Source organism: Lepidothrix coronata, unplaced genomic scaffold (genome assembly GCF_001604755.1).
Source record: "Lepidothrix coronata isolate B3197 unplaced genomic scaffold, Lepidothrix_coronata-1.0 Scaffold9, whole genome shotgun sequence".
Taxonomy (NCBI): Eukaryota; Metazoa; Chordata; class Aves; order Passeriformes; family Pipridae; genus Lepidothrix; species Lepidothrix coronata.
Window position 1 is genome coordinate 7,634,126 of NW_016690189.1, and position 25,701 is coordinate 7,659,826.

At 41.5% G+C, this 25,701-nt stretch overlaps 1 protein-coding gene across 1 annotated transcript; it reads right to left on the minus strand.

Annotated features, from left to right (window-relative positions):
• Positions 1-2,255: 2,255 nt before the first annotated feature.
• Positions 2,256-24,111, minus strand: UBE2N (ubiquitin conjugating enzyme E2 N). Its single transcript, XM_017804418.1, has 4 exons — positions 23,995-24,111; positions 6,287-6,533; positions 5,975-6,115; positions 2,256-5,385 (listed from the first exon to the last, which is right to left on the minus strand). Exons 1-4 carry the CDS (start codon positions 24,022-24,024, stop codon positions 5,345-5,347), a joined length of 459 nt encoding a protein of 152 aa, XP_017659907.1. The 5' UTR covers positions 24,025-24,111; the 3' UTR covers positions 2,256-5,344.
• Between the last annotated feature and the right edge of the window lie 1,590 nt (positions 24,112-25,701).

Sequence of the window (25,701 nt, forward strand, 5' to 3'; positions counted from 1 at the left end):
GGGGACAAATGAGTAACAGGACAGTATTTGCCTCAAGTATCCCCCCTGTCTACCACCATTTGTGGCTCAGGTGTAATTTTTTTTGTTGTTCCAAGGAATAGATGTCTAATACCCACCCCAGCTTGGAAATTGTTGCCAGAGTTCAGCCTGCTGCTGCAGACTTACCTCTTCTTACCTTGTTTTAAACTCACCTTCTTACTTGCACCACTCTTCTGGCCTCAATGCTGCTATGGCATTAGGCAAGGCAATGCCTCCTTAGCTCAAGTGATGAAACCAGCACCACATTCACATTAGGACAGTGTTCCACACAAGGAATGTTATCACCTTTTAACTTGCAAACTCAGCAATCACAGGCATATCCCTGCCTGTGACGATCTCATTGCTATGGGCTATGCACCACCCCAGACAATGCTCTCAGACAATTTTCTTCATTCAAGTAAGCAGGAAATTATGTTCAAAGAGCTGTTTTGGAAGCTGGGGACCACTGAATGAGCCTGCTCTGTGATCAGTTGCTGCTTGCCTAATGGCACATGCTGCACTTTCAGCAGCTTTCAGTGGTAGCACTCATTCCCAACAGCTTTCCCTCATTTGTTGCCACCAATTCTGATGGAGGGACAGAATGAAGCACATACAGCAATACGTGACACTAGCCAGACCATTACCTTCTGCACTTACCCTGCTCTTGGCCTACCTGTGACCCATTAGATCCAGACAGACTCTATAACAAGACTTGTGTCCTAAGGGAGTTTTTGCTATCATTCAACTGCTTAATTCTCCCGAATGCTTCTTTCTTTCCTCCTTTCTGAGTAGGACACTAACATAACCTGTCTTTGAATAAGGCAGGCAAACATGCAAAGCAACTGAAGGAAGGAAAAACACCATTAGAATCACCTTACTGTGTCTTATCTGCCCTTGGTAACTGTGCATGGGGCATGGGACCACAGACACCCTTCCATAAATGTACCAGTACCCAGCCTCAGCCTTCAGTGTTACCTATATAAAATGAGTAGCTGATGGGTAAACTACAGCAGCAGTACTTCTGAAGGCACACCAGGTATTTGGGCTGAGACAAGCACATGTGCTACAGCAAGCAACAACTGAACACCACACATGAAATCTTTCATATTTACAACTGAGCTTGCAAGCCTTGGTAGGCAGCTTGGGTAGGAAGGTGCAGATAAGGCCTGAACCAAAAATACTCCTCCACTGCAGCTCTGAAGACAAGACCCCAGCTTCCACCAGAGTATCTGGAACAACCTTGCAACAAGTAGTGGAGTCAGAGATGAGTTTCTTATGTGAATTAATTATATATACCTTCTCAGAAAAAATGAAGTAATAAAAATGCTTCTGTTACATGCCACATTTGCTTCAATCGCTTTATCTGGGAAAGTTCATGCAGTGTGACAGACAGAAACCACAGGTACTGCACCTTCCAGTACTCAAGAATCCTCCTTGAGGCAGAGAGCACTCAGTGTCTCAGTGACCGGCTGAACAACTCCCTAGCAACTAACAGAGCTAACTGATGCATCATACAGCTCCCTTTCCTAACACAGATCAGCCAGTGGGCAGTGTTCAGCTGACTGCTTCCATTAGAGCAGTCTTTCCCCATAGTTTTCTGTCCTGCAGACAAACACTCTACTTGCTCTCACCTAACCCCATCTAAGTGTCGAGGGGAGTTTATGAAAGCACCACAGGTAAGGCAGTCATGCTGTTTGATGCCACTTTTCTAATGTACTTCAATGCAACATAACATTTAGATACTTGCTTTAAAATCTTCCTGCACACTTCCACAGGAAAGGTTGCAATAAACTCTACAAAAAAAGTAGGCATGTAATTATTAACCCATGCCATGATGTAACACAGTTTAGCAAAGCTAAATCTATCAATTTGATTGCACTAGAAATTGCCCAAACTGCACATAAGTAGGAAAGTCTTGAACCAGACAGATTTAAACAGATGCAGGCCAAAAAAAAGGGGGGAGGGGAACCACACACACAAAAAAAACCCCAAAACCCACCATCCTTTGAGCTGTGTACCAGAGCAGTCTCTTCTGATGGCTTTTAGGACAGAGGTGCTGCTCTTCTCTCCCCTTACTATGGCAGGGAGAAGCCACAGCAGTTGAAAAGTGAGTTATGAGAGAAGTTATCATGGTTATCTTCCTTATTTTACCAGATGTTAAGAACTAGTAGGAAACTCCATTGCACACTGATGGCAGCCCACTACAGTTAAATGAAGCTCGGTGTTTAAGTAATGAATAATCACTCTTCCTTTTATTTCAGTGTCATATTACATTACAGTCAAGACATGTTATTAACAAAACCTACCAGACATTTACTTTAACCCTCAAAAAAAAAACAAAAAAACAACCAAACCAACCCAAGAAGGAATGTATATAAATAGAGATGTCACAATTTTTTATGTCACTAGTCCATTAAGATGTTTCACAATAGTCTCGATGTGTTAGAAATACACTTTCTTGAAAGCTATAGAAGCAATGTTTCACTTGGTTTAGACTAGTCAGCCAAAATACAAAAAACCTGTTCCATCAGGTCCAAATGATCATACACTTCACATCCATGAGAGAACATGGCTACACGTTAAGAAACCACCACTGAATGTTTATGCAAAACCAAAAGCCTTCCAATCCCTCCTCTTGATCTACAGGAAACTACCGCAAAAGTATTTTGCATGTGTGACTGTAGAGCCCATGCAACAACCAAGGCTCAACAGCTACACAGTTACTACCCAAACACCAACATGTAAAATGCAATTCATCACTCTTGCTCAGGATTTTAGGACATTTGACACATAGCACCAGTAATGGTAGAGGAAACCCATTTCCAGTAGACACATACTAAAAACTGAGATAAAACTACTGCTCCCTAAAAGATAGCTGCATTTGCTAATCAGCTGCAATGGCAGATGTAACAGAAATAACTGAGTTTCACATAACAGCTGGGAATACAAACCTGCTTAACTGAGGAAAAGGTTATACCTAACTGGCTTTGAAGAATTTAGCCTAAAAGTTTCACATGTTCCTTGGCATAAGCTGGAATGAAATTCCCAGCTTGACTTTATACAGGGCTCTTAAATCAGGTTTAAAAGTAAAATAAGTATTATTTAATATACATCATCTGGGTCTGGATTCATCCCACCTATGAAGTTTCATTGTTTTAAGTGCCAGCTCAGGTCCAGTTTCTCTACTGAAGGAAGGGAAAGCCACTTTCAAACAGGATGCTTAGGTGGGTCTGACTGTCCTCTGGGGGTGTCACTCACCCTTGGGCGAGAGACAGCTGAGGAAAGCTGCATATGTGGTGTAACGTAAAGCTTTAAGAGGTAGGAGAAGTGAATCCAGCGTCTACAGCTCACTTATTCTCAGCTGCCTGCAGTGAAAGTTGTCTGCGCTAACAGAAGCTATGGGACATCCGCCAGCTAAAGCCAAACACGCTCGTTTGTAAGGAGAAGGCAGGGTTAATGGTGCTTACCCAAGATGAAGGACATGTCATGAGCCCTGAACACAACTTTGGCTTACATTCAACACAGTTTTTTTATAAGTCAGTTTTGTGAAAAAGCTGAATTCTGAACTAAGCTTCAACCATGTTACAGAGGACGTTGAGGGACAATACCGGTCACTAACCACTGAAAGCACTGTCTGTTGGAAAACGTAGTTTTTAATAGATATTCTTCATCTTACATAAGAGCACAATAAATACACCACATTCTATAGAAATTTCAGATGACACGAGTAAGAAGAGGTGAAAGAGGGAGAATACCAACAGACTACATAACCATACCCCTGAACTGCATGACAAAACACTCCCTACTGCAACCACTACAAGCCATCATTTATACACTTCAGTTGGCCTCACCAGAAGCTTTTAAGGTTTTATTTTTTCCTTTTTTTGTTTGTTTGTTTGTTTTTGTGAGGGAGAGGGCTTAGGGAAACGAAGAGAATAGAAACACAAGAAATGAAGGGAAGCGATTAGATGGGTTCCCCGAAAAGATCCTGGGTTCCCAGACAAGATGCATACACAAAATACAAGGATGAGAAGGAATTTGTTCATCACTTTCCTTCCCTCCAATAAAGAAGCTTTGTTGCTATTTAAGATGAGCAGTTGCTCAAGTAAGTAGCTTAATAAGGCTTGTAGAGAAAACCAGTGTTATGAGGTGCTGGCTGTAAGTGGTTAAGCAGACATCAGTCAATACACAAGCTGGCTATAACAGTGGTTCTACACAATGGTTTTTCATGTTAAGAGAGGGCAGGAATTAAAGAAGTTAGAAAACCGTGCTGCATAACATCTGATGACAATCAGCAATGAGACGTTATGTAGATACTCATAATTAGTGCTGTCGTTTTCTCTCAACCTCCTACTTCATTCTGGTTATTTCCATGAAAATACATATAGACGCATTACTAAAATTATGGTTACAATTGTTACATCAGACTTGTTTCTAAAAGTCACTCCAAATGCAATTGCATGTTAAATTGACCAGGTAAGGTCACCCACATAACACAAACTATTAAAAAAAGTCCAGCAAACGGAAGCAAAAAAAAAAAACCCTTGTGAACTCCACCTCTTTACTGTTTAATCTGTCAGACTGGTGAAGACAAATTGTCAACTCTGGATTCAGTTTTTTTAAATACGATTGTCACATTAGAGAAATGAAAACACAGCAAAATAAACTGTACAAAGGCAAAGTAGAATAACAAAAAATATTTTACTAAAACATAAGATTTACAGGAGATTTTCCAGACAAGCCATACAAAATGGTCACAAGCTTTTTCTTGGAGGGATTTTTCTACACTTGACAGCAGAATCACAATATTATTAGTGAAGGTGGTGGATGTTTAATGTTCCCATTTTTTGTTCAAACAATGAAGCTTGTCCATCTACAGCGTCTAAGTTAGACTGGGCTAGAGGGTATATTCTAAAGTATAACTGGTTAGCTGCTTTTACCAATGCAATTAGCATCACCATAAAAAGGGAGGAGGAGCCCACAAAATTAAAACAAAAAGCCCCGCAGCTAACCCTGCCTACCTTCATTCACAGTGCTTATACTTAAACCATGACGGGAAAAATGATTAAAAGCAGAGATGTGCTGCTGCTTTCAAACAATTTCACAACAATCCAGATGATACTTCTAGCCTCTGCTCATGCGGTACAATAGTGAATTAGGACAAGACACAGATTTGCTAATGTGCATTTAATCACCAAAGGACTGAAGATGTCTGGGCTTTTATTCTGTAATGTTTCTAAGACTGTGTCCATTAAATGCAAACAAAAAAAGGAAGAGGTCTTGGCAGAACAGGAGAAGTGATGCACACTTGATGTTCAAAGCGCATTTAAATATTATTCATGGCATATAGCCTAGTCCATGCTCTGGCTGTAAAGAAAAAGAAACACATTTAAGAAAAGATGTATTTTTCAGGCTTGATTAAAGTAATTTTAAATACATATTTTTAAAGATCTCTTTTTATATCACTGCTGCAAGCACACAAAATATATCAGTTCTGAAATTTTAAAGTGCAATTTTGAATTCCAGCAGCTGTCAACTTTTGTATATTAAAGAAGCAGCGCAACAGCAGTGGATCCAAAAGTGAAGAGGCATAACATAGTAATTCGATCCACTATAGCCTGCAACAGAAGCAGGTATCAAAGAGATGTACTTTTTGGAACCTGATAATCTGTTCCTTAAGCTCTAGAGGAAAAGCAGTGATGTGCTTTTTCATTTCACCACAAATGCAAATTAGACAGGCTAACAAATTCAAACCAAGAAAACTCAAGCCTCACAGGTTTGAAAATAGAACATTTAAGGCACATGTAGGGTACCTGGACTGTGACAGTACACAATAATTGTTTCTGCAAGCTGCAAAGCTGCAGACATAAAACAAGAGGTCAGGATTTACATCCCCCAGCCAGTGAGTAAAGAGCTATTCCTGAAACAAGAAAAAAAAAAAGTATAAGATAATCACCTGTTTCTATGGCTTGGGCTTCATTGGTCTTCCATTGCTCAGCTACATCGTTTGCTAGTGGATCATCTGGATTGGGAGCGCTTAACAAAGCCTGGATTGATAGCAGAACTGTACGAATCTGCAAAGCTGGGGACCATTTATCTGAAGAGACATTTATAGCACTATGAAACACCATATTCACCATAGTCTACAGAAACAGCAGGTTATCCGGATAAAGATATTCTTTAAACATATGAAAACTCTTTTTAGAGTCAATTTAAAAATTTCTGTACTTAATAAGATAAAAAGAAAGTAGCACACAGTAGCACTTACCTTTCAAAATATCTAAACATATTCTTCCCAGCTTGTCTACATTAGGATGGTAAATTTTGGTCATGAAACGTACTTTAGGAGCTGCCATTGGATATTCTTCTGGAAGGAATAGTTCAAGTTTAAATGTCCCACCCTCGAAGGGGGAATCCTGTGGACCTGCAATGACCACATGAAAATAGCGTGCGTTGCTTTCATCTGGCTCTGCTTTTATCCCAGGGACTGGCTCCGCCAGCAAGCGCTGGGTTTCCTAGAAGAAGAGGAGACAATGTAACAAATACAACCCATGTCAAATAAACATGACCTGTACAAACCATTTTAAAAATAATAAGCATACATTCTGCCTACATTCAGAGAAACAATGACAGACAAATACCTTAAAGCCAAATAATACCTGCAGAAAGAAGACGAGGCTGCGGTAAACTGGTACTCATCTCCTTTTGGATCCCTCACCTGCTGCGTGTGCTTCTGTAGCACTCAGTAACAGATAACAATTCAGTTGTCCTCAAATTTCTTAACTTTCAGTTAAACTACTGCCAAAGTGCTATATTTTTCAATATACTTAAAAGCACGTTAAAGAATATCACAATGAAAACGCCAAAGCATTTCCCATTCTACCTTAAATAGAAACTCCTCTAAGTGAAAAGCCAAAGGTATTAATCACTCACATAAAATGTTCATGGTTTACTCTAACACGAGTGAACTGGTTTATTAAGCTGAACATTTGTACTGGAATCAGATCCAACATCAAAGACTTTAAAGTGCTACTCTGCTGCAACACTACAGGTGTGTTTTAAGAATGTTTTATATATTTACACATATACATGCATAAATAACACAGCTTTGGTGTGAGCACTTTCAGCCTAAATAGAATCATGTTTAAAGTCACTGTAACAGACAGTAGGAGACAGTTAAGTTGTTCTATAAGCAGCAAACTTAGGGAAGGCTGGTTTCCTACAATGACTTATATTCTTTGTTACCCAATTCTTCTGCCTATAGCACCAATCCTACCACGGGCACAAGCTGTGACCACAGGTAAGAGCTGCCCACGTTCTGATCGTTCATCCTGCTAATGCACCGAGCAGACAGACCAAGTCCTATACATCTTTCCCTCTCCTGTGCCAGCCTTCACAAGCCTTATGGGCACCATTATACTCCTTATAAAAAAGAACTCGAGGCCAAAATAGGCAAAAGGACATTAGGCAGGGACAAGAAATCCTGCTGAAGCCTTATTTGCTCGCGTAATTTCTTATTTTTCTTCTAGCTTGCTTTTACTATGTACAGTTCAATTTTTCACCACCTTTCTGTGTTGGGTTTCACAAAGAAAAATTATCTGTTTCTACTGACAAAAAATGGCAACTTGTAGGTGTAACAATTTGATTTATTACTTCAGTTTTATAGAATATTTATTCCATATGTCTACAATAATAATAATCATAAAATCAAAAAATGGTCTGGGTTGGAAGGGTCCTCAAATATCATCTAGTTCCAAACCCCTGTGATGGGCAGGGACAGCTTTCACTAGACCAGATTGCACAGGGCTCCATCCAACCTGGCCTTAAGCACTTCCAGGGATGGGGCACCCACAGCTTCTCTGAGCAACCCGTTCCAGTGCCTCACCACCCTCATAGCACAGAATTTCTTCCTAACATCTAATCTAAACCCTCTTTCAGTTTGAAGGCATTCTTCCTTGTCCTGTCAGTACATGCTGTTGTAAATACTCTCTCTCCAATACAATAAGTCTCTCTTTAATACAAGTACAAAACAGACAGATTACCTCTCCTTGGCTTCGTAAATTCTTTGAACATAACTGGGCTGTTACAATACCATTTTGTAGAAATAAATGTACACAGCATTTAAGGGATATGCCTGTCTCGATGCAGTTAAACAACACCTCACATTACAAAAACTAATCAATATCTAAAGTGAAGTCACAGTAATTAATGCCAAAATCGAATTACTAATCTCTGAATTGTCAGGGTCCTACAAATCATAATATTGACGTTATTACTATGTACATATGCAAACCTAAAAATAAATATATCTGGTCTACTTCCTTGTTTTGCCTACTTATCTTCATAGACATTAGCTGCCAATGCCACTCATACACCTTGCTGGAAGGCCATCCAAGCTTCTTTGAGCTGTCTACGTTCACTTCTATGAGTATATTTTAAATAATACTCAAAAATTTATAACTTACTCATTCGTATGCTGCTGGCTATTTACTTGTACACTAATGATGTAGAAAAGCAGTTATAACAATTTCTGATAGTTTATATTCAGTGGTATGAAAAGTCAGTAAGAAACTATAGATTATCCCTGTAAATGCATAAAACATTCTCAGTTTCTTTCGGCAAGTTGTCAGTATGAGTGCTGCCACAGGTAAATGGGACAATTTGGATTTCCATCTATGAAGGACCATACACTTATCGACAGTTCTGCATGAGGAAAGTGTCTTATATCAAATGCAAATTAATGCAGCGAGTTCAAATCAAAATTTAAAAATAAGGAACTTAAGGAAAAGACCAATTTTTAAACTTCTTCACAGCTGCTACCATTTGGACTTCGCCAGATATGCTTGTAGGCAAATTGTGACTTTGGTTCTGACGGGCACGCTAGAGGCTTTTTTTTTTTTTTTAATATTAAAGATAACACATTTTAATGGTTGGGCTGATCTCAGCAGTCCCTTGCTCCCCCCCAGTCCCTCTGGTCCCCAGACTGCCTCCCTAGTTATGCCAGTATGCTGACTGTAACAATACTAGGCAGCCAATCCTGGCTTAAAATAACCCAGAATCAGCAGTTCTCTGGCAGTAGCCTCAGCACTTCTACCTGCCAGCATAACTGAGGAAGCAATGCCTAGCTGCAAGCTGCACATTGTGCCACTAAAAACCATTTGTCAGGAAACAAAGAGAGAGCCCATATATGGGAAAAACGGTTCTTTTAATCAAGACACCCATAATACTGAAGCGGCTATTCCACTGCTAGTGTCATCCCTTTCAGGGAGATCCTTTATGCCCCCACATTACATGGGTGTGGTCATCATGCTATAAAATCCCACAGAAAAGGGGAGTGCAAAGAAAAGCACAGCCACACTAGTACTGAGGCTACTCTGAACCCACAGCACCTTGGGGAACATTAATATTACATGAAAAATCCTTTAAGCAAGCACATCTTTTTTCCTGCGCTGTGCATGGAGCTCCATCACTACTGGCATAATTGAAGCTGTTTCCAAACAGAAATGAGGAGGAATATTTGCAAGAAATCTGTGAGGGAATTGGTTGACACTCATCTTCCACACCTGCCAGGCTCTGACACAGTAGAGAGCAAGCACCAGGCTAAACTTCTCCGATACAGACAAAATGCTTTGAGCAAAAGCTGAGAAGCATCTTTGCTTCAAAAAAGGTATCTTTTTAAAACACTATAACAAAGACAAGTCTGTTAAGACTACGAAAAACCCAGGAGAAATGCCATTTATTAAAAGAAAGTGTAATGTTTGTACTTAAATACATCAACACCGCCTCCTAAATTCTTAGAGTAACTAAGGTTTTTGTCCTGCAGTCATGAAGACATTTATAATAATATCTTAAACGTATTTTGGGGGAAACCACGGAAAAGGAACAGAAAGGGAGAAATTAATCAAAAAGTTACATTTTAAGGTTTAAGCATATAAAATGCTTAGAGGACTAGGTCCAGTTCTAAGGTGATTACAGAGACTTGATTTTGCACATTTTACAGTAAGATGAACAGTTACAGACATGCAGATACTAAAATAAATTTGATTTGCCACAAAAATTGGAGAAATAAGTAATATTTGAGAGAAAAAATTGTGAGTATACAGGGCAACACTATGCACCAGGTCAGGAAACGGAACTGCCTCGAGATTTTAATTTTTTAAGTGTACATTACCAATTTAAAAATAAAACTCAGAAAAACCACACACACCAAAACAAAAAAGAAACACCTATCACCCTGTAAATCACCCACAAGAGAATCATGAGATGCGAAGCAAACAAGGAAATGTTTAACTACATATTAATCTTATTTTGTAACTTCATACTACTTTTCCCAGAGGATGGCTACTGAATGAAGAAAATCTCTCAAACACATTCAAATAAATAAATCTCTTCTAATTAAAATTTTAGATTCTCACCATTTTAAACTAATCAGGACAATCAAGCATATGTAATACTTGACTTTTCCATATCTTTTTAGGCAAAGTCTTTCTAATACTTTTTTAGCTGAGGAAGTGAGTTTTATGCAGTGTTACTTCTTCCTTTCTCCCCAAAACTGCCTTTGAACCATTTGTCCAATTTCACATGTTCTGTACATTTTGTAAGCTGTCAGTGACTAAGACTAACCAAGCTCAGTGCTACTAAAGAGGAAGACATGAACTCCAATACTACTACTGCTGCTTGGCCAGTTTATTCCAATGAAGTATATATACTAACCTCGCCCAGCAAAAAACCCTGCTAATAAGGATAGAAAGAGCTGGAACACTCATATATAAACATGCTAGAAAGGATAAAGGATAAATCTGAGAAAATTGGGCTTTGCACTTCTGCTGCTCACAATAAATGTTTTTACAACAGAACAGTTAATTTTGTCTTCTTGAGAACAGAAATTCCCATCAAGTAAGTGTTCCGGAACAGTAACTTGTAGTGGTTTTTATTACCTCTCCTCCAACATATTTAAGTAAGTTTCACAGAAGAGATTTCAGGACATATTTTGAGCTCTAAGGCTTTTAATGAAGTGTCCCATGCTGCCGTAGGCAGTTATTTCTATTTGTCATACTCTGCAATGTTTTTAGATTGAGATCTCTTCTCGATCCCACATTTACTCCACTTTTTCCAATTCCAAATAATGTCATAATTTCCATTGACTAAAATAAATTAACAAATCCAAAAGGAAGATATATGCCAGTCAGTACTTCGAAAAAATAAATCAAAAAATCTTTCATTCACAACTGATTATGCCTCCCCTCCCAATTTTATCTTTTTTATTTTTAATTAAGTGGTTAGAAAATACAGAAGTGTTGAAAGTGCTTTGACAAGCAGACGCTAAGCTTTCCTGATTATCACAGGTGGCCTGAAGCAGAGTGACAGATGATACGGATGGGACAGATGGTGTAGCTGACATTCTGCACAGCTATTCTTCTATGAAGACATTAAATTGAAAACTAATTGTACCTGAGGGGGAAGAAGCTCTCAACCTGTTTTTACAGTAACCTGTGAGGACAAGAAGCCTCAGGAAGAGAGAGAGCACTGGGATCTTTAGAAGAGACCAACTGAGCAGGAGGGGGGGGTGAGGGTTTTTGAAATTGCCAAGAGTAAGAGAAGCCACACAAACAGGAAAGCTAGATCTGCAGGAGAGTGTGTTTCACACTGAGTTTTCACTTGGTCATCCTGCTTTCAGTGAAAGAGAAAAAGAAGTTACTGAAAAGCAGATATAACCATCAGGATTCTCCTTCTTCTTACACACAGAACAAGACAGAGCACTTCTTTAAGGAAGTGATCTGAACACCCTGGAAGATGCTTCCGTACAGACATACAAGAAAATCAACTGCTAGTGCACGTGGAGATATGAACAAGCTAGAAAGGAGGAATCCATTAGAAATATACTATTTTAATCACTCCCAGTCTTGCAGAAGTGTTTGCAAAAGCCTCAAGCTGCCAAGGCCTCAGTCAAAACAATTGAAAAAAGATTTCTGTACGCTACATTTTCGAAAAACAAAAAGCTACTTCAGAAGTCTTGTTTGCTATCAACAGACTAAGGCAGGACCAAACAAATAACTACAAATATAGTGGCAAAATACAAAAGTGGCAAATAACTACAATCAGAAGACTCTCCTATGCAAGTATTTGCAAAAACACTCAAACATTATTTCTTACACAACAGAGCTACTGCAGCTAAACTGTAATCTCTAAAGCTTCCCCGTCTGACAGAGACCACTCCAGTACTGAAGGAAGAAATTTCTGCATGGGGTTAGACAATTTTTAAAGCTTCTTCATTGCTGTTTAGAAAGGAGTACTATTCTTTGCTTGGAAAAGTAGCTGCAATTCTGTTCCCCATACTATGGCAATAGTTAATCACCACAAATTTTAAACTGCCTGCCAAGAGATGTGGCTAAAAAAAAAAAATAAGAACAAATCAATATATATCACCTCTAAAATACACGAACTTCAAAGCTACTGTATGAAAGCCACTAGAATTTAAGAAAAGCTTACTTGCAAAGTCAGCACAAAGTCACTCAAAGAAGAAATCCAACCTCCTTATCTCCAGCCAAATTTGCTTTGCTTAGTAATTCAGCTACCTGCATGTTCATTTTCCTGACACCCCAGTTTTCTTCTTACATATTCAATATTACTCCTATACAGTTACCTTCAGTAAGTGAAAAATACTGCATATTAATCCACATATTAAATACAGTGGTCTTTAATGAGTGTTACAATTGAAGGAATACACTTTTTGACAGAATGGTCTTCTGCTCTACACTGTCCTTTAATACCAGCTGTGAATTCACCTCATGAACTTCGTAAAGAACCATTAGAACCACGGGAGCTTAGAGAAATCCCAACACCTTACAAGGTCTGCATATTTTAAGCTGATAAATGAATGGCCACTGGGGAAAGAAAAAAAAAAAAAAGAAAAGCTGTGCTGCCTTTCCACTTCAGCCTATTATGCACTTTCACTTTTGCCTGTATAGCCGTCTCTTGACCTCATGGTCCAATATAACACGTAGCCAATCTGGAAGAAAAGAAAAGAAAGAAAAACAAAGCCATGCAAGAGAGAAGAGTCCCTGATGCAGTTCACCACATGTCCAGCAAACAGCTGTGCCAACAAAACGCAGGGTACAAACACATGCTGTCAGAATGATGGAAGAACAGACTGCTCCTTTTGGTGAAAGGGCTGCTTTAAAGAGTCGAGACTGCAGTGTTAATCACAGCAAGATACTAGCGTAACAGATTACTATTCTGCAACCAACCTAAAAAGGAAATGCAGAGGCTACCTCCTCATTCCAAAGGAAGAAGCTTAACTATCAACAGGGCTAATTTCAGTAACAGATGGTAAACTGCTAAATTAAAGTCTTGATCCATCTATAAAAGTCTTAAACACCAAAGACTCTGCATGTATTCTTACTTATAAACAGTTATCTAAGAACCTTTTATAGTGTTAAGACTACAGAAAAGCATCCTTATGGCTAGCAACTTTATGCTAGTACCTTAAAAAGAAAGATAACATCATTAAGCCTTTCAGAGGTTGACATACTTGTGATAAAATTATTCTGAAAATTCAAAACAGAAAACATTAATAATGGCCTCTTACATAAAGAGAAAACACTGCAGGTCTTAAAGCTGCTAAGTATTTAAAATGGCACAATGCCACATTTTTACACGAAGTCTCAATGGAATGAATCTTTCCTCATATTTTCAGCAGCACATTTACTAGCTCAACTCACTATGCAATAGTCAAGAAATTTTCCTTCAGCATCAGCTAATAAAATGGAGGTTACACTCCTACAACTTGGTCAGGCTGAGGCCAGATATAAGCCCTCTCTAATCTACTTCAGACAGTGAAAAAATGAAGGTTGCATCCACCCTTATTTGTAGATTGAACTAACCGTAGGTGGCTTTTTTCTGTCTGAACAGATCAGGGAAGATACATGATGGATGAGTATCTTTGTTTTAATAGGACCTACTCCACAACAGGAACTACAGCTCAAGTACCAGTGTTTATTGCTGTCCCCTTTCCAGAAATCACCATCCTGCAAATCTACTGAGAAAGTAAACCCTGTCAGCATTCTCAATGCAACTCAGAAAACACAAGCTGGGTTATCTTAACTAGATCTTTAACCTGAAAAATGCTGACTGGTTACATACAAACTACTGCCATCCAGCAGAGGACAATAACTTCCAACAGAAACCACGGAACAATTGGCATTGGCCATGGGTAAAAACATCTTCCATCAGTACAAATGAACGAAATCTACACATCTCTTGACACATTTTTTCTACGAGTGCTACAAGCAAAGGTCTCCAAACAGCTGGCTACAAAAACAAAACAAATTTTTGGTAACCTTGACAATTTAAAAAAGGAACAATAGGATGCAACACTGTATGAATAGTCCCAAAATGGCCTAAAATAAAAGTTACTGGTAAAATGAAAAAGGCATCCGGATTGAAAGAAATCTGAATCAGCTTACCTCACTTTTTTTGGCCATAAAACTTGTACTTGGTATGATCTAATTAAAGTGCATAACCATCTGAGCACATGTACAGGGTGTAGGTGTCAAGGTGTTCGCAATGAGGAGGCTTCCAGGGGTGACCTCTGAGGGGAGAGGCCAGGAGCTACACCATGCCAGACAGAGCCAGCTCCAACAAACCTGCCACAGGATGTGGCTGAATCCATTAGCCAAGCTGGTGGCACACCTGGGAAAAATTAGTGTGAACACGAAGGCCAGAGAAGGAAGGTAAGAAAGAGCTCCAAGCACCAGAGCAGCCTGTAGCCCGTGAAGGACCAGATTGGAACAGATACCCGCACTGCAGCCCACAGGTCACATGAAAAGCATCACAAGGAAGAAAGAACAGAGAGGAGCTGTTGTGGACTGACCACAAACCCCCATTCCCCTGCATTCACAAGGGATAGAGCAGTTGGGAAGTCAGAAGTGAAGGACTAAAGCTGAGTATTGGAAAAGGGGTGCAAAGCTGTTGTTTTAATTTTGTCCTTGTTTCTCATCATCCACTTCTATCTTCCTTGGAAGCAAATTAATTAATTTTCCCCAAGTTGAGTCTGTTTTGCCATGATGGTAATCAGTAAACTATCTCCCTGTCTTTGTTTTGACCCACGAGCTTTTCCATCTTATTTTCTCCCCCTGCCTGGTTGAGGGGGACAGAGAGTGTCACTGGGTGGGCATCTGGCCAAGGTCAACCCACCACAGCATAAACCACCTGGTAACTTTTAATCTGGGATGTGCTTGAACTGGTGTATCCAGAACCACTTTTAGAGAGGATGTCACAGACAGCTTCAGGCTCTGTAAATGATATTACAAATTAAGAGTTTTTGAGAAAGAGATGACAGACTTCAAATGAAAACCACTAGCTCCATTTTCTGCTACACTTGAAATGATAACACTTATCACTTGGAGGCTACCACACATAACAATTTATGTGGGAGAATATGCGATGGGGAAAAAGAGAGATGTTTCAGTTTAACTGATTGCTCATCAATCACGTCAATATTTGCTTCCAGGGGAAATCAGACATTTCCTGCCAAATCCTCCAGGAAGATTTCTAAAACAGATGAAAAGACACCACCAGCAACAAAAAGAGATTTTTTTTTTTTAAATTAAAAAAAATTACATCTGAGTTGCAGAAATTTTTAGTCACTGAGAGTGGAAGTCCTTTGTTTCATTCTTCATTGGCTTCAGCTGCTGAGTTTACAATTGAGTCACATTGCTTTTCTCCTCACCATTTCAGTTCTTCCTCCTTCTTGATCAACTTCACTCACACCTGTAACTATCTCCACCACTTCCCTTCACAAAATGCACGAGTTTGCCCAAATGGGAAGCTCTAACTCCTCAGCAGCAATGCTTATTTATACAGTCACCCTTCCATAAACACCCATCATCAGCCCAGGCGTTTACAAAGCCAAGTAACAGATGAGATCACAGAACTGATTTGGCTTAAGAAATAACCTTTACTGCAGAGTTCTGAGCCAAACAGGTTCCTCAGTCTAAGTTCACCTAATCAGCATAACAACTTTTGTGCCAGCACAGTCCAAGCTACATCTGTTCATACAGTAAGGCTTTTCAACATGAATCAGAATCATAGAACGGTCTGGGTTGGAAGGGAACTTAAAGATCATCTAGTCCAATTCCCCTCTCATGGGCAGGGACACCTTCCACTAGACCATATTGCTCAGGGCTCCATCCAACCTGGCCTTGAATACTTCCAGGGATGAGGCATCCACCACTTCACTGGGCAACCTGTTCCACTGCCTCACCACCATCACAATAAAGAATTTCTTCTTAACATCTAATCTAAACCTACTCTCTTTCAATTTGAAGCCATTCCCCCTTGTCCTATCCCTATATGTCCTTGTAAAAAGTCCTCCTCTGGTTCTTTTGTAGGCCTACTTTAGGTACTGGAAAGCTGCTGGAAGAACAAACCACAGACTAAGAGAATTTATAGTTAATCTAACTTCACTAGGTGGTAACCTCTCCATCTTGTGCCAGGTCTCTGCAAAAAACCAGTACAGCAACCAACTTCGGCATTTCAATTCAGACTACGCACAGCATACATTTGCTTCATATTTTTATTCTAAATGTAGGAAAACCTCACCAGTTACCAGTGCCATTATCTTCCAACTACACCCAATAGTCCAGATTAATTTTGGGGTATGAAATCGAAACTAAAAGCTTTAGCTGCATAGGGCTAAACTTAAAGCAGTATATTGGCACATGGACAATTATAAGTACTTGCCAATGACAATTCTTTCCTGTTCTGTCACAGTGCGATAAGGGGGAAGATCACATTGATCTCCTGCACCAAGAAGTGACAAATTGCACATAAGAAGGTAAAAAAGCATGCATGCTTTTGCTTCGATTTTTGAGGGGGAGGCAGTAGGAAAAAGTGAAACTTATCAGTCAAAACTGTCTTCTACATATAGTGATAAACCGCCTCAGAAAACTACAGAGACTTAATTCAAAACTTAGTATAACATTACATCACATTTTGGCACAAATTCTTCCAGGGTCTATCAATTCATTAGCTACAATTATGTAAAGATCTGGCTGTAACCAGCATTACTGAAAATAAATTGGTTACCTAAGCAGATGTCAAATTGTCAAAGAGATTTCAGAATGTTTACATTAAAATTTTATCACTGCAAAACAACTTCATTGAAGAAAATCTTCTAAAAATAACATCTACCTTTTAGGAAAAAAAAAAAGAAAGAATTAGCAGCAAAGCCCATCAGACTGTAAAGCAAAGGTCAGACATCATAAATAGAAGGCTGCACTTGTGATTCCCAATAGCTGGCCTCCACATGAATTCTATTCCTTGCCATATAATCCCCAAGTGTCAGCATTCCACATGCCCCCGCTTCCTGAACTCATTACTGGGCTAATGTCTCTTGTACATTAATGCTTCTACCACTCTGCAGGTTCCCAGACCCTAGCACCAGCCCCGACTGTATCTAGCATCCCCTCCCCGCAAAAAAGTAAGAAAACCTTAACTAGTACTCAATCTATGGACAACTGTCAGCAAATTGAAACTACAGGTGTGCTAAGCAAGCACCGTGAGCTCTGGATTGCTCACAATCTTCCCTCACAGACTTCTGGCTCTCCAGCTCCCATCCCCACGCAGTGTTAACCAGTGCAAAGCCACCTGCAGTGAGATGAAAACAAGTGTACTCCAGGTAACTGTGCCTTCGCACAAGAAAAAAAAAATAATAATCCAGAATCTACCCACTCTTGGAAGAAGACTTTGTGGCCAAACAGTAACATGAAGGGGAGCATTTTAAGGTCAGCATCACTCTCCCCTGAGAATGACCACATTCCTGAATTTTCCACAACAGATTACATGATTTTAGAACTGTGAATCTCAGATCCTATGCAAATTCCTAGAGGATTATCTAGGAATACTAGCACAGATCAAGCTTTTCATGGTGCATCTCCAGCTATAGTAAAGTGAGGCATAATTAAATTCACTAAGCTGATAGTGTAAACCATTCCTGCACTTATATTCATGGAGCACATGTGCATTGGAGGTTTGCATTAATACACAGTGTAGAGTCAATTATCAAAGTGTGGTTAAAACAAACAATAATTCATACAGAGCTTCTGTCCAAATGCCATCTGTCCTGGGTTGGCGTGGCAAGGTTCTGCTAGTGGCGGAGGTGGGGGGGCAATGAGGTGGCTTCTGTGAGAAGCTGCTAGAAGCCTCCTCTATGTCCAACAGGGACCTGCTGCTGGTCAAGGCTGTGCCCACCAGCAATGGTGGCAGCACCTCTGGGGTAACATAAAAACAACAACCTGGGAAGAAGCAGCCAAAGAGAAGAGTGAATATGTGAGAGCAACAACTCTGCAGACATCAAGGTCAGTGCAGAAGTCGAGGGAGGAGGTGCTCCAGGTGCTGGAGCAGAGATTCCCCTGCAGCCCATGAGGAAGACCATAGTGAGGCAGGCTGTCCCCCTGCAGCCCACGGAGGACCTCCTGCCAGAGCAGGTGGATGTGCCCAAAGGAGACTGCAACCCCATCGGACACCTGCAGTGGAGCACGCTCCTGGCAGGACCTGTGGAGAGAGGAATCCACGTTGGAGCAGGTTTGCTGGTAGGACTTGTGACCCAGTGGAGGACCCATACTGAAGTGTCCTGCACCCTGTGGAAAGGACCCACACTGGAGGAATTTATGAAGAACTGTAGCCCATGGGAAGGACTCATGTTGAAGAAGTTCATGGAGGGACCCCATCCTGGAGCAGGGAGTCCTGCCCCTGAGAAGGAAGGAGCAACAGAGACAACGTCATGAATTGAGCATAACCCCCATTTCCCATCCCCCTCACAGTGGAGGGGGAGAGGAAAATGAGGAATTAAGATGACCCCAGGAAGAAGAGTGGGGTGGGAAAGGTGTTTTAAGATTTAGGTTTTATTTCTCATTACCCTACTCAGATTTGATTGGTAATAAATGATATTAACTTCCCTGAGTCTGTTTTGCCCATGACTGTAATGGGTGAGTGATCCCTCCCTGTGCTTCTCTTGACCCAGTAGCCTTTGGTTGTATTTTCTCTCCCCTGCTCAGCTGAGCAGGGCTGTAACAGAACAGCTTTGGTGGGCACCTGGTGTCCAGCCAAGGTCAACCCACCACACCATCTATGGCAAAATTTGTCACTTGCTTCTCACTATTAATCCACCAGTCACATGTAACTACGAAAATGTGGTTTTGTTCTGTACTATTACACACAATAAATTTTGATGATACTCTGAAAGCCCTTTAAACATAACAGACGAATACAGTATAAAACAATTGTATGCAAAGCGATAAAAATCCATGAGCATCAGTACTTAAAAACCCTGGTGTACTATAAGTTTGTGCCTCAAAGTTGCTCAAGTATTATACAAGAGGGTCCAAGCAACATTACTGCCTCTATCTGGATTATTTACTTGGTTTTTCCTCAGTTTTTATTCTACAGTGTCTACTAAAAGCTTCTCTAAGGAAAAGGCGGTAAAAAGTTATCAGTGTCCTCTTTAGGATTTGTTATTAAGACTCCACATTTTCTTTTTAAAACTGGTACCTTGACCTGACTTGAAAGTTTTCTTATCCTTTGGACTTGAGTCTTCTTCTCAGCCTCCCTCCCACATCTGCACAAAGGATCTGTCCTGCCAAGCTTCAGGCTTCCAATACCTGCCTAAATACCCTTCCACTATCACAGCCAGCGTATGCCATACTAGTCACCTGGCAAGAACTCTCAATGAGAGTTGCAAAACAGCATATGTATTATCTTCTCACATTCCTACATTTGTTGCGGGGGGCAGAGGGAAAGTGGTTTTAAGAAGAACAGTACAAAACCACCTCCTAAAATTCCAAAAATTTTCACTCTTCTATCAAATTTGAAGTTGCCCACAAGATTCAAACACCACACAAGATGCAAAAAGACATTACAAAGACCAGGCCTCTCTGACAAATGTCAGGGAACAGCACTGTCCAAAAGTAATGTTTTCTGTGCCTAATCACCAACCAAAAAAATAGAAAATACCACAAAAAGGTATTAAGTTTACCTCAAGTCTCTTTTATTTAATTTTTTTATTGAGGAAACAAAAAAAAAGTGGTCGGAAATGTCAGTTATCAAAAAGCAGAGGTGATTTAAATTTTCATGTGGAGACAGAAGTATATGCCTCAGAAGCCCACAGCTTTCAAGACAAAGTAAGAAACTTCAAGTTGGCTGCCAGTAATACTTTTTAAGAACTTCTAGAAAGTTTCAGTTGTGGCCTAAATATCTGATTTATATTTTAAAAAAACCCAAACTTATAAAGCTGATTACATTGAGCTATAATATACAATGCTGTAGGTGCCTATTGCCACACACACTGAGAGAATCTCCATAGAACTTCCCAGAAATTTTACATTTTGAGGCAGCATTTTGTAACTAGCAGTCCAAGTGTTCCCAGAGTCTCAAAAAATACTGCAAGCAGGAGTTCACTGGCAGCCATATGGAAATAGCTTCTCACAGTAAATAGCAAGGAACAAATAGCTCAGACAACACCACACTATCATGCAGAGAAGGAAATCCAAGCCTCTGTAATTTAACACTGATAAATTTATTAACAAGAAAAAAATCTGAAGGAGTCTCAGATAGTCCTTCAGATGGTTACTTCATGATAGGAGCAGCTGCAGTGATTGTAACACAAAGGCTACCAACAACTGGCTATACAGTCAACACATAGACCTGGACATGAAATCATGAATTATAAGATCACTGCAGCGAACAAAACAGCAGGAAAAAAAAATTAAAAGATTATATGAGGCAGCATTGCCCATCCCATTCAGATATACTGACTGCACTTGACACAGCAACGAGGTGGATTGAATGTCAGCCAAGAAAAAAACTCAGACACAATTCAATTCCTTACTCAACTGGAGGTACGTGACTTTGCAACATGGGAAAGAATTGATGTAATAAGTGCTTGAAAGTAAAAAGCACTGAGCTTATTTATTGTCTGTTGCAAAGGCTCACCTTTAAATACTGGAAACAGTCACTCTGGGGAAAAAAGTTTACAGCATCAAAACCACATATCTATGTAAATGTGCCATACCGCTTTTATCTTATATTAATAGATTTTTTTTGGCAAGGTGATTCTCATAAGACCCCTGGTTTTGAACTACTGAAGAAAACAAAAATACCTCTTCTGTATTCACAAGATAGGTTTTCCAATTCTGATTATATCTCTGGAAATCCAAAACTACATCAACGTTTTCTACTCACCATTTGTGATGTGCTAACACTGTCATAACTCTAAAGCAAGTCATCTCTTGAGCTTACAAGTCATTCCCCCACACATTTTATTAAAGTCTGTGTTTCTAAGTAATCTGAGAACAGTAGATCAGGAATAATTCTGTATCTTCTGCAACAACTGTTTTGCAACATCCATAGTGTCACCTCTTCACTGAATTTGATGAAAGTATGAGAAATATAAATAAAAGTTCTTGCAGAGACAAGGAAAGCTACTGCTCTCCTACTGAGATAGATGACAGCCTGCGCATAGCAAAGACGCAGGCTGAGGAGTATAGGGCTGCTAGTCAACCTGAGAGCCAGGCCATCTGCCAGCAGTCGGTCAAGACAAGGAATGCCAACTGCATTTGGAGCAGCCAGCTAGACCCTACAGTCCAAATATGCTGTCCTATCCCCAATCAGCCATCCACAGTCTCCCTTGGATAACAACACAAAGGGTGCATGTGGAGCAAAGGGAGATGGTCTTTTCCTAACAGTAACCTAAGCCATTTATTTATCATAAAATTTATTACTGTGCATAACAAAAACATCTAATTTTCTTTATTGGAGCCATTTTACCTTTCTACAGCTCTTTCCTATTTTGCTCTCTTCCGTTTCCTTTCCCAATCTTTCCAATTCTCACTAGCAACTGAGTTCAATCCCTCCCTCCCCCTTTAAGGTAAAAGGAATAGGAAATTTAACACTAACGTCAAAACTGACACGATAGGAAAGGTCAAAACAATTCTCACTCAAGACTCCTGATGTCTCAAGCAGGTGTATTTCTGTGTCTGCACCTCTGCAGCTGTGATATTTCAAAATATGACTTTGCACATTTTTGAGGCTGTAGTAGCTAGTCAGATTCAAGTCCTGGACTATAAGCACCTCTGGCAACCCAATGCATACACAGTGAAGGAGCTGTAGAGCTGGTCATCTAACACAGCCGATCCAAGATTTAAGAGCTCTAGACTGGCTGCAGACAATTGATAATGCATGCATGGAAATACTCAAGCCACCATATAGACCACCCTGTAATAGATAATAATCCCAAAAAAATGTCTAAGGGGGATCCTCCAAAGAAAATCTGGAGTTTCTAGGTCTCTCTTTTGCCCTCCAACTTTCCTCTCCAGGAGGAAAAGAAACATTCCCACAACCATCACACATCTTTGAAGTGAGTTGTGTAAATTGTGCCAGTTTTTTTTCTAGAAAAGCATGAAACACACAAAAGTGCCAAGAATGAAATTCATGCACCAGCTTACAAACTGGTGCACTTCTGTATTCCGAGGAATTGTCAAGAGCGATCCAAAAAATTTAATACAGACACCAGCCTCATGACTGAGTTCTTACTGCAAGTCTGTGATAAATACCAGTTCCACCGAATTACGAATCAGTGCTCCTTCTCACACCTGAAATACATTCATCTTAGCATGCTGCACACTCGAGCAGCTGGATGAGCATCAAATTCAATCTGTAAGATTTGTCTTCTTTACTTTTACTGCTTACAATTCTGAGCAGTAATCATGGTTTAGTCTGTTTCACACCAGACGAACACTACTTCTTTTACCTCATCTTCTCTATCACCTACATGACAATTTGACTTCTTAAGAGACAATATGGGGGGGGGTTTCATCCACTATTTAACATATTCTACATTTATGTGTTTTACAATGATTGCCAACGTTGTGTGCTCAACCAAGAGAGCTTCGCGGTGCTATAAATGAACATCCGTTCATTTCAATAGATGATGAGGATGCTGTCGTTTCCTGCGAGGGCAAACGAACCTTACTGGAATCACTAAATAACTTTTGTAGAGAATGATCACCCATTTGAGGGCTTCAATTCACATCACTGCAAACTGAGCAGGAGACAGCAGCCCAGCACAATCAGCCACGCTAGCTACAGGACCGAGCTGCCTTTGGATAGCTTGCCATGCAGCTACCTGTATCCCCGCTGAGTGACTCCAAATCATTCCAGTCTTAAGCTGAAACTGAATTCGGAGGGTCAGCTGGAAGTGCCCCAAAGCTGAGAACCCTTACAAAGCTCGGTAAATCAAAGCCGAAACACGACACTGAACCCCCAGCGCGGCACGTTAACACCGCACGGGCCGACAGCTCCGAGCGCACGCCGTACTGACGGGGCTGACCCAGCGTGCAGCGGTGCGGATGTCCAGACTCACAGACAGCTTAAGCCCAGGTTTAACTACTCGCCGCGGCTTGTCCCTCACCGCACAGGAGGAAACCGAGCGCGGCGCCGCCGCCCTGCCCCGGCCCGAGCAACGCGGGAGCTGTGCCGGCGACCGGGGCTGGGCGGGGGCCGCCGCTGAGGAACCGCAGAGAGGCAGAGGAGGGTGGGCGGGTGCTCCCGGTGCCTTTCGAGCCCCGGGCCCCGCGGTCGGCAGCGCCGGGGCCGCGGGGCGGGCAATGCCCGCGATGGGCGCGGGCCCAGGAGCGCCCGCCCGTTCCTGCCGCCCGCGCGCGACACAGCGCTCGGGAGCCCCCGCGGCAGCGAGAGAAGCGGCGGGGGGAGCGGAGGCGGCGGGTCGCCCCTCGCCCGGCAGGGGCAGGGGGAGGCCGGGGAGGCGGCCCTGCCCCGGCGCGGCCCGACTCCCGGACACCGGAAGCGGCGCCCGGCCCGGCGCGGCGCTGCCCGCCGCGCGGGACCCCAGTCCGGCGCGCCCGGAGCCCGCGGCGGGGCGGGGCGGAGCGCGGCGGCGGCGCGGGCGGGCGGCGGTACCTTGATGATCCTGCGGGGCAGCCCGGCCATCTTGTCTCGTCGGTGCAGGCTCGGGGCGCGCCTCCGCTCGGCGCGCGCGCACGGCCGGAAGGATCCGCGCCGCGCTTCCGCTGGCGCCGCCCTGCGCGCGGGGCGCCGGGAAGTGTAGGACAGCGGGGTCCGCGTGTGGCAGCATCGCCCGGCACGGGGCGAGGGAAACCCGCATCAGCCGGTCCGCGCGCTGTCGGCGGGAAACCTCTGCCCTTCCTGCCCCTTTAGATTCTGTCACTGTCGCCAAACACGTTACAAAGATATCTTAGAACATCAGTACAAGAAAGACAACGAGCTAGTGGGCAGGGTCCAGCGGAGGCCACAGAGATGATGCGGGGTCTGGAACGTCTCTCTTATGAGGAGAGACTGCGTGATCTGGACCTGTTTAGCCTAGAGAAGAGAAGACTGAAAGGGGAACTCATCAATACATACAAATATCTCAAAAACGGGTGTCAAGAGGATGGTGCCAGACTCTTTTCAGTGGTGCCCAGAGACAGGACAAGGAGTGATGGCCATAAACTAAAACAAGAAGTTCACCTCAACATGAGGAAGAACTTCTTTACATTGAGGGTGGCAGTGCACTGGAACAGGCTGCCCAGGGAGGTCATGGAATTTCCCTCTCTGAAGACTTTCAAAACCCATCTGGACACATCCCTGTGTCACCTGCTCCAGGTGATCTTGCCTTGGTGGGGGTTGGACTGGATGATCTCTGGAGGTCCCTTCCAACCAACCCTAACAATTCTGTGATTCTGTGATACTTCTCTTAATAACACCTTGTTAGTGAACATCCTTCTTTTTCAGCAGAAATATAAATATTTTAGACATTGGACTGTAGTTTTCACACAGGCACAGGAGGACATTACTACAGCTGCATAGTAGGGCTGTGCATCATTATTGGCAGGAAATAAAAGCACAGAAAGATGAACTAATCTCCCACAGGTTACTCAGCAGGCTAGGAGTACAGGAGTAGGACCGTGTGTACATATGATTCCCTGTCAAGTGTTTTCTCCTGGTTTAAAACAGGACTTGTTTTTAAAGAGGACACAATTTCTGTATACTCCGGTGAAATGTAAAGTTCTCTGCCAGCAGCAAATCTGGACTTTGTAATTGCTGAAACAATCACAGATAGTACAAACATGTTCTGCATGCTACCATTTAAGCATTTATATTATTATACAGTGGTTATGAACCTGAATCAGAAGATTGATGTGCCTTCCCCCTTCACCCTACTGCTATCAAGGAAAGTCAGCAATTCCTTGTGAATTTTATGAAAGTAGGAAGACAAAAGGAAAAAAACCGTCGCTGGTAGTCCCACTAGGAGAAAGACTCCATGACATCAATACTTTATTAGACATGAAAGAATCTTCACTGGGCCATACCCTCAAGAGAAAAGTAATTAGAAAAAGTATTTTGTTACAGTGCTTGTTGAATTACTTCTTTTTCTTTGTTTCTGCCTTCGCCTCTTTTTTTTTCCTTTTACACTTCTCCCAAAATACTGTGCATTAAAAGACTGGCATAAGTGGAAGAAAACATGAGCCAAAGCTGTTTTTACGTTCAATGTGAGTAAAATGCCACTCAGTTTCTTGAAAGTCTGTGAGAAGCACCAACAGAGTGGAGCACAGTTTGCTCAAATACACGCTCATTCAGTGTCCCTTTTCTAGTGTTGTACACCAGGAA

Coding starts and splice junctions, on each gene's coding strand:
- UBE2N (XM_017804418.1), bottom strand. CDS start 24,024: ATGGCCGGGCTGCCCCGCAGGATCATCAAG. Junction 6,534..23,994: donor TGCCCCGCAGGATCATCAAG/GTACCGCCGCCC, acceptor CTCTTCTTCTAG/GAAACCCAGCGCTTGCTGGC. Junction 6,116..6,286: donor ATGTTTAGATATTTTGAAAG/GTAAGTGCTACT, acceptor ATGTCTCTTCAG/ATAAATGGTCCCCAGCTTTG.